This window comes from Asparagus officinalis, chromosome 6, assembly GCF_001876935.1.
Source record: "Asparagus officinalis chromosome 6, Aspof.V1, whole genome shotgun sequence".
Classification (NCBI taxonomy): domain Eukaryota; kingdom Viridiplantae; phylum Streptophyta; class Magnoliopsida; order Asparagales; family Asparagaceae; genus Asparagus; species Asparagus officinalis.
In genome coordinates this window covers 53,579,055-53,594,307 of record NC_033799.1, presented here as the reverse complement: position 1 = coordinate 53,594,307, position 15,253 = coordinate 53,579,055, and the positions used below count along the sequence as shown (strand labels likewise).

At 35.3% G+C, this 15,253-nt stretch overlaps 1 protein-coding gene across 1 annotated transcript in view; it reads left to right on the top strand.

Moving 5' to 3' along the window:
* Positions 1–14,444, top strand: part of LOC109844337 (protein NRDE2 homolog) — a 55,261-nt gene extending 40,817 nt beyond the window's left edge. The window contains exons 10-11 of the mRNA XM_020413330.1: positions 970–1,195; positions 14,126–14,444. Of these exons, the coding sequence (XP_020268919.1) occupies positions 970–1,195; positions 14,126–14,351 (452 nt within the window). The 3' untranslated portion in view covers positions 14,352–14,444. The remainder of the gene's footprint in view (positions 1–969; positions 1,196–14,125) is intronic.

Below are 15,253 nucleotides of genomic sequence, written 5' to 3'. Positions count from 1 at the left end.
GGCTTGGGTTAGAGAAAGAGAGAGAAGAGAAAGGACAAATATGCAAAATTTAGAATGTTAAGTGTATGTGTGAAAATCAATTTTTTATTAGGAGTAATTTAGTCATTTCCCTTCACATGAGACTTAAACGAAGTTAGATTTGAGGGTTTTCTAACAAAGCTTATTGGTGTTCAATTGAAAATTTCGAAGTTTTTGGGGTTAAGTGAAGGACGCCGAGAATTGTTGAAAGTCATGTGGCATTTTCAAATTTTTTCGTGTGCAAGTGTAAATGCTCAGATTAAGTCTGGTGAAATTAATATTTATGCCACAGTGAAATGCAACAAGTAATTGCCATGTGAAAAAATATGACATAGATGGGGATATGACAGAAATATGACATTTCTGTGACACTCCTGTAGAATAATATTACGAGTACGTCAGAATTCTGTTGCAGTTTTGAGGTTGGTAAGCAAAAGGTTTGATGCTATATTGCGTCAGAGATACATCTCAAGTTATATTTTTTGATGATCACTTGTTACATACTTGTTTTGTTATTATGCATATTTACAAAATATACCCATGTCCCGTTATCAAAATTATGGGAGGTGCTTGTGATTGACACTTTATATATCTGGATACTTGAGAGTTGAGAACTGTGTTCCATGTCCAAGTAACATTGGGTATAAGAGTTCTTGATGGTATATCCATGCTGATGGATGTTAATGCTCCAGCAGTCTGATACTATTGATCCCCTGGTCTTTAACCCCTGGTCTTTAAATATTTAGTGAACGAGTTAGACTTGCCTTTTATGTCAAAATGTTATTTTTGTCTTACGGTAAATATTATTGTTACAGAATATTATTTTTGAAGGTCAGTTGTCTAACACAGGATAGTTGATGTCAAAATGTTATTTATCTCTAAGGTAAATGTTATTGTAACATGATATTATTTTTGAAGGTCAGTTGTCTAACACAGGATAGTTGATTCCAGAAAGAAGAACTTGGAGTTTGCAACTTGAGACTTTGTGGATCTATTACATTGGAATACTTCAGAAACATCTTAAGGAACTAAGTTTCACAAAAGTGTGGGAGAGCATCGCAAAAGGGTTGCGATTATATCCGTACAATCCGAAGAGCTTTACCTCTGTGGTTGAAGTAAGCTCTCTTTATATTGTCCCTCACAAAGTGCGAATGCTACTAGATGAGTGCTTCCAAAGGTAACAGTTATTCCCCTTATTAGGCTTGCCTCTTTTTGTATATAATGTTTTAATTTAGCGTGTACTTGATGTGCTATTTTAACGACCTGCAATCCTCATTGATTATTATCTTCATGTTTTATTTTTGAAATAGAAATTTTTACAAGATTATTTTTTCATCGTTATCAAATTAGAGTATTAATAACTTAGCAGAGACCACTTCCTAAACCTTTTACCATACACATTTCTCGACTCCACTCACTACTGCAAACTGCAATGTAAACCTCCAACTATTTTTGCTTTCATCCTTAGACATATCATTTATTGGAAAAACCGTGCTTGTAGTTGGAGTCAGGGATATGAAACTGAATCTTCTGCTTCATCTTAAGCCCTTGAACCTTTCATCTATGTCCTACCAGCAATCTGCCTCTTGAGCAACTATATAACATGGAGTAGAAGTTGAGGAAGATGACAGAGACAGGCTCCAAACCTAAGCCGGCTTTAGTAGTCATGCCATAATTCTCTCTTCCTCTCCAACTATAGTACAACTCAGCAGTATGTAGGATCACTTTATAATCATGTAATTTTTTTTTTCTATTAACCATGATGGACAGGAGTTTCTGTCAAGGTTCTGAAGCAGAGTCTTTCACGCTTTCAGTTCGCGAGTGCATAGAGTTTAATTAATTTCGTGCCGATTAATCAGATTATGTGGGTTTAAATTTTTCTAATATATATTTAAATATACAGAACCCTCAAAATATAGAAAAATATAATATGCCTTCTAAAGGACTTTTCCTAAACACTAAAACTCTAGAGTTATGGTGACAGTGGAGAGAGATAGTTTTATACTTTAACATACTTCGGTAGGCTGAACACCCTTGCTATTGGCGGAAGCCAAGACACAACAATTTCATTTTTTACATCCATTTTAAGTTCATGGCAGATGGGAATTGAGCTTGGTAGCCTGATTTGCTTTAGTACCATGTCAAAAGGATCCTTCCACTACATGAAAATTCCAAAGTTATTGTGAAGGTTAGGGGATATAGTTTTATACACTAACAATATCCATGACTAAGTTAACATGAGTGACTTCTTGTTCTCGTGAGCGTACATGCTCCTTACCTACTTTCACTTGGAGAATTGAAGGCATTACTTAGGAACACTCTCTTTCGCTTGTCAATATTTTGAAGGAGCATGCAAATGCAGCTTGACCTAATAGTGGATACATGATATGCTAACACTTAAGCACTAGATGGAAGTGATGAACCAATCCAAGGCCTTCGACGAGATATCACCACTTGAACCCAGAAAAAAATAAAAAAAAGATCAAATTCGAAAGAGGATGAGGAAAAGATAAATCGATGGTAGTGGCGAGAGAGCTTCGACTAGACATTGGTTGACATATAGCCTTTTAAGAGGAATCACCGACATGCAAGGTTATAATAAGCGCTAGGTTGCTTAGATGTTGGACTCAGCGCCTTAGACCCTAGGCGTGGCCGAGGTGTTTTCCAATTTTTTTATTTTATAATTACAATTAATGCTATTGAAAGTGCTAGGCATCGCTAGGCTATGTAGCACGGACACGGATCCGACACGGCCATCCTACACGCCGACACGAGGCAAATCCTAAAAAATACATAGGATACGTGTGTTCGACACGTGTGTCCAACACGGACACGACACGACACAGCTTTATGTTATGCGTGTCCGTGCTTCATAGTCGTTAGGTGCCAAACTGGCACCTATCGCTTAGGCACTAGGCCCAAGAAGATCTCTTTTTTCGTTTTAAGTGGCGATAGAAGGTTTTACTGAAGTTTGCAGGCGTTTGAGGGTGTGTTCATAGTCAATGGAGGCGGCCGGAGGAGTTCGGGGGAGGTTAAAGCACATGGAGATAGTAATGGGGGAAAATCATGACCAAGACCTAAACGGTGCAGTCCTCATAAGCTGTCTCCGCTCTCCTAGACCCTTCCAAGACCTAAGCGGAGTAGGTACCAATTAGGCCTAGGCAAGAGCCTTGATAGGCTAGGCCAGAGCCTTTCAAAATATTGTCGGCATGGAGTAAGCATCAATGAGAGGTGTAAATTGGGGCTTGGCTTAAATAGTAGATGTAGATGGGGCATTGAAAAGATATCAAATTCGATGGCGAGGAAGCTTCAATAGGAGCTTCGAAGTGAAGAAGGTGTTAGCAGTGTTAGGATAGGATTGTAAGAAATGTTGTCCACTAGAAGAGGAAGTGCTATTTAATTTTTGTTTTCTTTGGGAAGTTTTAAATCTAGTTTAATGGTTTTGATTTTTTTGTGTTTGAGCTCATCGATGTCTGGTTTGACCCTGCTGTTAACTTTATGCACTCGCATGAAAAGTTTATGTTGGAACTTTACTAGTACATGGTCCATTACACAATTTTTTCGTATTGTGGACCGGATCGACGTTGTTTAGCACAACTAGGTCAAATATGAGAATGTGACTTATGTTTGGATGTTGTAAGCCAAATTTAGAACCTTATTCCAGTTTATATTTTCATTTGACATGATACATTTTTTAGATGCTAATAATTTTTTCGCAACATGGTTTTTTTCCCTTTCCTTTTCTCCTTTTTATTTGGGAGGCTCTCTAGAGTTAGCTAATAACAACAACCAAGCCTTTGGGGTCGGCTATATGAATCTTATTTTTTCATTCTATTCTGTTATGGGTCATCTCCTCCGTTAAGTTAGTCTTAATCATATCCTTCTTAATTGCTTCTAACTAAGTTATTCTAGGTCTACCTCTAGATTTTCTAGCCCCATTAACTCTGATATTATCGTTTTTCCTAATCGGTGCACTAAGGGGTTTCTGTTGTACATGATCAAACCATCTTAATTTATTCTCTTTTATTTTATCCTTAAGAGGCGCAACCTCTAATTTACTATGGATGCACTCATTTCTTATCCTATCTTTTAATGTATATCCACAAAACCATTGCTGCATTCTCATTTCTACTACTATCATTTTTTTAACATGTTATTTTTTAATTGCCCAACACTTCGACCCATAAAGCATAATTGATCTTATAACCGTCCTATATAATTTTTTCTTTAATTTCATTGGTATTTTACGATCACGTAAGACTCCCGAAGCACTCCTCCATTTTAACCATCCCAATTTGATTCGATGCACAACATCATCCTCTATCTCACCATCATGCCTAATGATTGATCCTAATAGCGAAAATGATTAGTTTTATGTATTTCTTGGCGATTAATATGTAGCATAGGCTCTCTTCCTTTCCTAGTTTTATTAAAAATACACTATATATTCTGTTTTTGTTCTACTAATTCTAAAAACCTTTAGATTCAAGAGCTTGTCTCCATCTTTCTACTTTAGAATTAATGCATCTTCTAGAGTTAGCCAATACCCTTGAATTTTTCATTGGTCAACAAGCTAAGTGAAACCTCTCTTGCATTTGGATAAGAGAGGATACCATTCCAAGAATTAAGGATGAGGCAATTTTGTTCTTTGTTTATTCCTCAGACTCAAAACTGGTTAATGGCTCTAATATACTTCTTTTCTTAATGATATCTATTATGATTGCAGTTGTTGCCCATTATTCTCTAGCCAAGATCTTTATGTATGGATATATTGTACTTGTTTACCTTTCAAATTCGTTGTAGATATCATATAACTACGCATTTGTTTTTAAGATATGAAATTTTATTGCATAGTTAACCGGAACTGAGTTAGATAAAAATAGAAAGACGTAATGTAGACCTATTGGCATAACTTAAAGGGCTTGAGCCTTATTTTATAATTCTTTCTTTTGGAGGACCAATTTAATTACACATCTTTTGGGGCACTAACGCGTTAAAGTTTCAATTGGATTGGATTCACATTACTTAAAATGCCTTATGTGTTGCTGCTGGTTGATAATCTTCATTTTTACACAATTACTCATTTGTGCACAAAGTATCCTCAGATTATTGCATGCGAAGAGCATAAGGATGCAATGACAATCTGAAGACTGGAGATTTTACATAAGCAATAAGTCCCTTATTGTTTCAAGATGTGCCATACTCAGCTATGCATTTCTTGGGTTCTTACCCGTACAAAAGATGTTCGGCAGAACTTATTTGAAAATGTTAAATTGATTGAAATAAAGAAAAGCCCTAGAAAATTTTTTCAAAAGATTGCAAACATTGAGAAGTTTTGTTGGAGATGGAAAATCTAATATGCATGTAGTGAACCTTAAGTCACTAACTACCTACTAACAATTATTTAGTAAGTTCACTTAAACAAGTTGTTCCACTTGTCTTAGAACTCATTAAAGATTCCAGCATATAATGTACATTCTAAACCTGTGACTGCATGACCATTAGGTTGTTTGTATTGCCTAAAGGCCACACTTATGCTGCAAAGGTCGCATACTTTCATTTATAACATTTGTAATCTTAAATTATTTATTTTTCATAACAATTATTAGTCCTTTTGGTTATTTATTTGAATCTCATGAAGACAGCACTGACCCTCAGTTCCTTTAAAGTTTACTCTTTCTATATTATAGCTTTATTTCTTGTTAATTTTCATTGATTTAAGTTTTTCACCTGTATGCCCCCAAATGTGTCCTATTCCAAATTACCCCTTAAATCTTAATATTTACTAGCCTAACCTCCCAGTCTCGAGCATTGGGTTTTAACAACTTTCTTATCTCACACAATTAGTTTACGGAAGGCTAAAATGACAAATGTCGGTCCTCCCTCTCACTGAAGGCCCGCATGCAATGCCCCATGTTGCCAGTGAAGCCTGCCCTACCCCCAACACCACGTCACACGCTTCCCCCAACTCTTTCCCACATGTCACCCTTTGATTCCCCCAACCCTTTCCACACATCACGTCCTTCTCATCGGAGAGGATGGGCATCATCGCTGAAGTCAAAAGTAGCCGTGTCATCTTTCTTTCTGTATGGGAATCATGGTTTTAAATATCAGCCTATAATCCGATATTATCGCCGAGTTATCGAATTTGGGAGCTTTCCGCTAGGATAAGTAGGATTTTTAATCGGTTATCATTTTTTGAGGTTTATCGGCGAGTTATCGGCGATAAAGGTACTTTTCAGCCGATAAGTAGGCTCTAAATATCGGCTTTATCGGCTGATAAGTAGGATTTGGGAGTTTTTATTTTTTTTTGGATTTGCTCTTTGAATGTTTACAAATTATGAACTATTCGTTGCTTTTGGAACTTGGTTGATTGGTAATTAGCTTATGTTTGTTTATGAATATTGATAATGGCTCATAACTACTAAATATCAACTTAGTAAGTTTATGAATAAGGTTATCGATAGCGGATAGTGTCGCGTAGCGGTGATGCATCGCTAAGGCTATTTTGAACTATTGCAGTAAAATAGCGGTAAAAACGCGAAGTTAAATAGCGGTCTAATTTAGATATGTATAAATACTAAAAAAAATTAAAAAAAAATCTAAGAAATCTAAAAGTACATATTAGATGATTTAAAGAGAAACTAAACATGAAATAGACATGTAATCATCACGTAATACTGAAGATGATCGGAGGAGTCAAAAAATCGTCGTCTTCGAGAAGAAGAGCTTAACGGTGACAGGACTGCTGTAAGAGGAGCTCACGGTGAAGGAGGTGAAAGGAAGTATCAAGGTAGGTGTCAGAGGCTATGAGAGGTGACGGGAGTATGCTGAAAATCACAGGAGACGGTGGAATGCAATGATCAATGGTTGAGTTTAATTTAAAAAAAAAAGTCTCAAATCACTTTTAAATAGCAGTCAAAAAACAAATTTCAAATGCAATCGCTTATTATTTACCGTTATGACACACTATTTGTCGTTTTTGCGAACAAACATGTTCCACAATATTTCACTGCTATTGTGCGATAGGTAGTGAGCGATAGCATCGCGGGAAGGGACCGCTAATGCTATTAGCGCCGTTATTACGGGGCTATTTATCGCTATTTATAACAGTATTTATGAATCTCATGATTAAACAATAATTATGTAGATACATAGATGGTTCTTCATTCTTTATGTTATCTTATTATTTGCTTGTTTATTATTCCATTTTGACTAACATTATATTTTTTTCAAGCTTATGTTTGTTATTATTTGCTAGTATATTACTTCGATAAATACTACATATCCCCGATATATCTTCGATTTTCGCTATTCGATAAGGATTTTGTCCGTCCGATAAATCTCCGATAACCGACATTTAAAACCTTGATGGGAATAATAATTTGAATTTATTTGAGGATTAATTTAATTTAATTAATTCAATAGGGTCCTATTTTAGAAGTTATTGATCATCTTAACAAACTACGAAGCAGCATACTGAGCATATTCCTAACAGGCTAACAAAGAATCTGGAAGTTAGAATATGCGAATGTTGGGGTAAACTATAAACAATAGTCAAATCAGTGGGGCCCCGTGGGGGGGGGGTTTGATCTTCAAATGGAGTAGATTTTCTTTTTGGGGGTGGGGGGTAAATAGGTAAAAATCCTTGTTTACTCTACCTAGTAATGCTATACAATGGCAGTTCATCCTTTAGTGACATTCATAAATAAGAAGTTTTCACTTTTAAATTACATTTATAAGAAAACTATTTTGTAAATGATAAATTTCAAGTTAGGAGATTCTGACAGGATGTAAAAGTACAATTGAGTAGCTCCGCTTTGAACATTCTCTAACCTTTGTTCATGCAGTTAAGCTTGGGCAAAGACTGCTTGAGCAATTACTCTATTCAAACGACTATGCTTACTATATTTCTTCTAAAGCAGTGTTTTGTGTTAGACCCTCGAGGGGGTGATTAGGGTCTTATGCTAATCTAATCCGAATTTATGTCAATTAAAACTTATTAATAAATTCTTCTTGTAAGATAGATATACAATATGTTATAAGTAAGAATATGCAATATGAACAAAGAGATATATCCTATATGGTGAAATATATACAGGGATATATAAACAACACAAGGGTAAATAATCTAAACTAAAGATACAGTTGTGATAGGATAATATAAACAATACAAATACACAATATGATCACGAAGTTTGGATCTTTCGTTCTACGTCTCCGCTCCCCATTCCCGGGGAGAAATCCACTATCACAACCGGATTTTTTACGCTCACGCGAATAACGTTTACACCGCACAATATCGGTTTTTAACGCTCACCGATCAACGTTCACAATCTCATAATGTAACTGCACTCCACACCCTCTAAGTGTTGGTCTCTAGCCCGTGTCCTTCCTCAAGTGCTCGGAATTATCACCTCTAGGCTTTACTACTGATCCCACTCTTAGAAACGTTCCTGTTTCTCACCACACACTCCTCTCGGTTTACTAGTGTAATACAAAGTGAATCTCACAATAAGCATAGTACAACAAATGATTATTCTCTAATATGGATGAGAACACAATGTAAGCTCACACTCAATGATACACTCCCCACAACCCAATTTATACTATGTATGAAATACTATAAGCTCAATGGTTGTGTGTGTAAGCAATAAAAAAATCAATTATAAACTCAATGTAAAACCCTAGCTTGCTGAAAATGATAAATAACAAATAATTAATACAAAGCTAGTATTGAGTTTAAAAATTCTTCTCTGAAAAACAAGATGAAAATATGGATTAAAATGAAGCTCAAACAATGTAGATGATCTCCTCCACTTGTGAAACAATCTTCACACAACAATCAAACTTTAAACCAAACTTGAACCCTTGTTAAAACTCTTTTAAACTTGTTTTAAAACATTCCATTGGTTACCTTGGTCGGGGGGTTTGAGGGTTTATATAGGAAGAAAAAATAACAGCCAAAACCCTAAGCAAATTAGCAAAATCTTTCAAAAATCAAGAAACAGATTCTGTACAAAACTAACAGTTACAGTACCAATCAGTCGACTGACGGGAAGCATCAGTCGACTGATGAGCTGATCGTTGTATACGATTTTCAGCTTATCAGTAGACTGACGATCATTTTAGTCGACTGACGAGACTAACGATCATTTTAGTCGACTGACGATCTTGTCAATCGACTGGTCAGTCGACCAAAACAGAACAGAAACTAAATGAACATTCCAGGTATTTTCTTCAGTCAACTGACTTCATCAGTCGACTGATAACAGATTATCAGCCTTACATGGTTTTGAAAGTGAGTTTTAATGCTCTGTTAAAAATAGTAAATAAATTCTAAAAAATGTAAAACTTTGAGAAATAATTGTAGATGTAATACCCCAATCCTTGAGAGGGTGATGTGATTAGTATTGATAGATTTGATTGGAATACTCATACCACCAATGTGCATCTTCTTTTCGGGAACCCAACTCTTAGAAACTTCAAAGTTAAGCGTGTTTGGTCTAAAAAAATTCTAGGATGGGTGACCCCCTAGGAAGTTTTCCAGGGAGCGCGTGAGTGAGGACAAAACGTGTTGAAAAGACATGTGATGGTTTGTGAGGCCAGTCCATCAGATCAAACAGCGTACCGACTCCGGGATTCCGGGGCGGGGCGTTACAATAGACATGATAATAAACATACTATAAAGATTGGTTTTTAAAAAGCTCTTCCCATTTGTAAAATATTATCATTTTACAAAATAGTCCAAAACATGTAAATGTAAAATACTTGTTTTTGACATTTGATATAAACCATGTTTTGAAACTTTATAAACTTGATTTTATAGACTTGAAGAAAGATGTAAACTATTGTTATGAAGTCTATAAACAATGAATATAGTATTTTAACAAAATACACATATAATGCACTAAAACATGATTTCATTGAATTAAATAGACTTGATATTGATGAAATCATATATAGGCATATAAACATGAAACAAGTATGAATTTTCCAATTATATTTATCTGTTTCATATTTAAACTTGAAAACCAAAACAAAAACACTAAATATGAAAAAGTAATTTCATATTTATATAAACTTGAAAACCAATAACATGTATGTATATGTATAACTATATATATATATATACATAGAAACCAAAACTTGTGTATATATATAACTATATATATAAAACTAAAATGTGTATGTGTGTATATGATATTGAGCTTAAAGTACTAACACACATAATATAAAAACATAAACTAAATTACCCAAGCTATCTAGATCTTCGATGAAGCTCAACTTGGTACACTTGCGGATGAAGATTGAACTTGGATCTTGACTTGAATTGCAAGGCTTCACTCCACTATTCCGCCAACCTTCATTGGATATGATCGTTGAGGCTCAATTCCATCCATCCTCCAACATGTTTGTCTACAATAAATAGATAAGCACAAACACTATACAAATAACATTAGTCGTAAATTGTTTGTTAAACATCATCAAAATAAGAAGGCCAACATTTTGGAGTCATAAAGCGCTGCTTTGGAGTTCCTGTTTCATTTCTTGGAGTCTAGTTTATTTTCTTAGCCTTTTACCTCTTTCATTATTTCTTTCGCCCATTTTGTTGGTCCAATCATTTGTTTGTTAAATCTAATCTGAAATTTATCTTAGGCTATTCATGGCCCTTTGCTTCCTATCCACGATCTATGTTCTGATGCTGTGTGAATAAAATTTGATCCTCAAAAACTAACCTGGCTCAGAAGACTTTCTTCATCGTTAGGAGGGATGCATGTTGTCTGCTAATACAAAAGAAGGAACTTAAATGATGAGGTTGGGGTCCATAGGAATCAGTCTCTGCTACCTACTTCTACGTATTGGTAGATAGATTTTTAATCTTAAGCTATTATTTCTTGTATTGCACTGCATCTGACGCTGTGTGAAAACCCATTTATTATACACCCTTCGCTGTGTGAAAACCCATTTATTATACACCCTTCGTAACTTACGCTTATTGTTGTCACCATGTTGAAAAACACAACTTTGTTATGTGCGCGTTTTGAGAGCGAACGGCTAATCGGATTATGCGCTAATTAATAAAATTATGAGGAATTATGCATTTTTGAAGTTTTATTATATATTTATTATTTATCATATGTTAAAATATACAAAATTCATGAAAATAGAAGTATACTTAGAAGCTTCGACTAACCTATCTCGTGGGAGAGCTTTGAGGTCATCGCTGGAGAGCTTGTAGGCAGAGCGTTGGAGGTCGTACGATCTTCTGATAAGTTCTCACAAGTGGTGCGAGATCGAGCAAGGTCAATGAAGGCTGGAGATATTTGTCGCAGACATTGTGTTCGAACAAGAGAGATTATAGAGAGAGTAGCGGAACTTGGGGAAAACTTTTAAAGCTGAGGTCTTTATTTACTTTAGTAGTCGGGTTGGGTTTGCGGTAAACGGGGTTAACTCAAAAAGGATTTAAAAGAAAAGTGCCCACATGAAAAAGTTCTGTGGAGCTTAGTGAAAATGTGCCCGATTTATGTGGATGACCGCAAAATGGAGCTCTTTTGTCCTAATCGGAGCGGTTCCACCACTTAGGCATAAGTGACCCCTAAATCTGCATTTTATAAATTGGTTCTCACCACTAATTTTCATGTTAATATGTGCTATGATTTGGTAATTCAAGTCTCCTTGCTTAATTTTTTTTTACTTCTTGTGCTGTGGTACCGCATAAATCAAAGTTGGATCTTCAAAGAGTTACCTGCTTCTGAACACTTCTTTGTTAGGAGTGCTGCGTATTGGCTGATAATAATAATTTTCTGCTACCTTCTGTGTATTGGTTGCGTGGGCATTTACTTTTAAGCTTCTGTTTCTTTAATTGCACTGATAGCTAAGACTTTTTAAAGGTTTATTTATTGTACACTTTTAGTCTTATACTTACTGTTCTTACTGCTATATTTGTATGCTAATATGTACTAGCATCTGGTAATTCAAATCTTTATGCTTCTATATTATAGAGTTATTTGCAGATGTACTTTCTCTACTATGGTCTGGATGCAACTGATCACCCATCAACTTGGATATTTGCATTTGACGTCCTCCAGATATTGAGAGTTGCTCTTCATCCAAATTTTTTCATAAGCACGATCTTATATTTTTATAGGGGGTCAAAATCTTCTATATTTGCAAATTTGTTCCCCAAATCTTGGTATTTGCAAAAATGCCACCCCACTCCTCCCTAAAAGAATCTCTCACGTTGGTTTTCATACCCCTCCAACTAAAGAATATTGGTTTCTGTATACGGCAATTCTGAAATTCTTCAATAATTTCTAATAGTTTGCAATTTTTTCCGTTTAAAAACTAAAACAATCAAGTGGGAGGGGTAGAAAAACTGAATACTAAAATAGTCAAGTGGGAGAGCTAGAAAAACTCTTATGTGAGGGAATTGGGGGGGAATTTTGTAAATGCGAAGATTTGAGGGGTAAATTGCAAATATGAAAGATTTGAAAGGTGTATATATGCAAAAAATCCCTTGTTTGTAATGGTCATCTCTCTCTCTCTCTCTCTCTCTCTCTCTCTCTCTTCTGATTTAAAGGTACTATTTTTTTTCTTGTTTTTTACTTTGGATGGAGAACAACAATGTAATCAGACATTTAGGAGAGTATGTCCAATGTTAGGCAAACTGTCACAGGATAATTTTGACTGCATCAACCCTACTATCATCACAAGAAAATAAGGAACCAGGAAATCCTATCTCTGCCTTAACTGTAGCAAAAAATTTGCTAGCTATAGAAAGAAAATCAATGAGATGCAACTGTTAATATTAATCTACAACCAAATTACATCAAATAACTTATTCCCTTTTCCTTCATCAAGCTGCCTCATTAGTACAAATAGAATCCTCAAATTTCTTTCAGACATGGTTTCTAAACGTTAAAAACCAAAATCATCTTCGAGAGGTTCCCATGAGGGGACACAGGAGGAATGTATGGCCAGTTTAGTGAGCACCAGCATCACCACTGTCGATGAGCTGGATAGGAATTGCTCATATTCCTTCTCATGGGAACAAAGGTGAGGGAGGTAGGCCACATAAAGTAGGGTAAACTAGCCATTGAAAAAAGTTGACTGAGAGCTATTGCTGTTACTAGGCTTGAGGATGTCAAGTGCTAATCAAGATTTTAAATGTCGGATGGCGGGTTCATGTCGGACGGCTAAAATTCATGTCGAATAGCGAAAATCAGGGATTGGGGAACATGAAAAAAAAATAGGATTGTTATATCGGATGGTGTACATATATGGAATATAATGTCAGAAATGAAATGTTAACGTACTTAATACATTCTATTATCTAAACATATAAAAAATTAAGTAACATATGGTTGATGTTGAAGGAAAGAGGTGAGAAAAGAGAAGTCCGATGTTGGCGGTTAAAGAAAGAGATGATCACCTGATATTGATATCGAAGAATCAGCTCGGAGAATAGACCGCTGAGATGTTGAAGGAGAGAGGAGTGACGGAAATGATTTCGGTCCTTTTTTCCCACTGGTTGAATTTTGTCTTTGGAAGTAATATTAAGTCAATGAGGAATTTAAACCCGAACCTGATTAGATAAACATAGCAAAAAAATTAACCAATTTTTTAGACTGAAAAATCGGCCGACATGCCCATCGATATATCGGGCCGTTATATCTGACATCTCCCTCGATATATCCGATATGAACCCTGTAAACACTATACGCTTTGAAAAGCTCCATATCATGTCGGTTGGTCCGTAAATCCGTCATGTCGGCCGACATGTCGGACATGGCGGCCACCATTGAAAACACTGGTGCTAATTGCAAAGTTAACTGATGATGAGTTGCATCAGTTCTGTAGTACATGTGATCCTATATTATATTATCATGTCAATATTGCTTTCATGTAATACATATTATTTAAAACTATAGGTATATAAATAGAACAGTTGATTTTGGTGAACTGAGATATATAGTTATAACATTTGATATTTTTTAAGCTGCTGCATTATGATGGCACTTGGCAGTATTATGCGATCAATCTTTGCATTAGTGGAAGTTAAAATGTATAAACAATAATAATCTTCATCTTATTATCTTTTCAGAAAACCGTCTCTGGTCTTGTGCCTTTTTGCCTTGCTGTTTGAATTGAGTAAAAATGGATCTTCACATAGAATACGCGGATTATTTGAGAAAGCATTAGCAAACGATCAACTCCAAAAGTCGGTACTACTATGGCGCTTCTATCTTGCTTATGAGGCAGACCTAGCACATAATCCCTCTGCAACAAGAAGAATTTTCTTTCGAGCCGTTCATGCCTGCCCATGGTAAGCTCCTGACAATTTTAACATAGATTTTGATTTAACATGTGATTTCATAAGATTCGTGTGTGCATTTTTGTTCTCGTGACTGTCTCTCAGTAAAATCTATTCTTGATGTTTGATAATTAAAGCGATTAACCATTCTAAATGTATATTATTGATTATTTCCTTGTTACTTCCATAGACACCCCTGTAGATTTTGTAGTATGTCTTCGGAGGTGGGATATGAAGAGTTTGTATGTTAAACTTTCCACTATAATTGACTATTTTTCTATACTTCGGATGGTTTTGCCAAATTCTTCATGGACATGTTTTATTGTACAATTAATGTCGAACATTTCTTTAGTATGCGTTTATTAATATAAGGCGATGTTCCTTCATTTATTATGATATTAAATTACTATATGTAAGGTTACCAATAGTGGATAGCGTTGCATAGTAGTGCGGTACCGCTAAGGCTATTTGGGGCTGTAATGGCAAAAAACGTAAAGTCAAATAGCACTCCAATTTAAATGTGTAAATATTCAAAAGTTAATAAAAATTAAAGAAAAATCTAGAAATCCGACAAATGCATATTTGATAATTTATAGAGATCCTAAGCATAAAATAGATGTTTAACAATCACATAATATTAACAAAAGTATTGTACAGAATGAAAGAGCGTATATGTTTATTAAAAAAGCCATTATTTGTGTCATTCTTTCAACTTTTGAGTCTCTAATAGAAAAATTCTAAACAATAAAAAAAACATTGATTAGTAGCAACATATTGTATTAACTATTTGAAACATGACAAAAGTAAAGTCTTCGAGCATAGATAAATTAGCATTATGTACCGCTACTTGTCCCTATTTACCGCTATTTCGGTCTTTCGAGCGCTTTGACTAGTGACAAGCGCTCACGAGCGTTATTG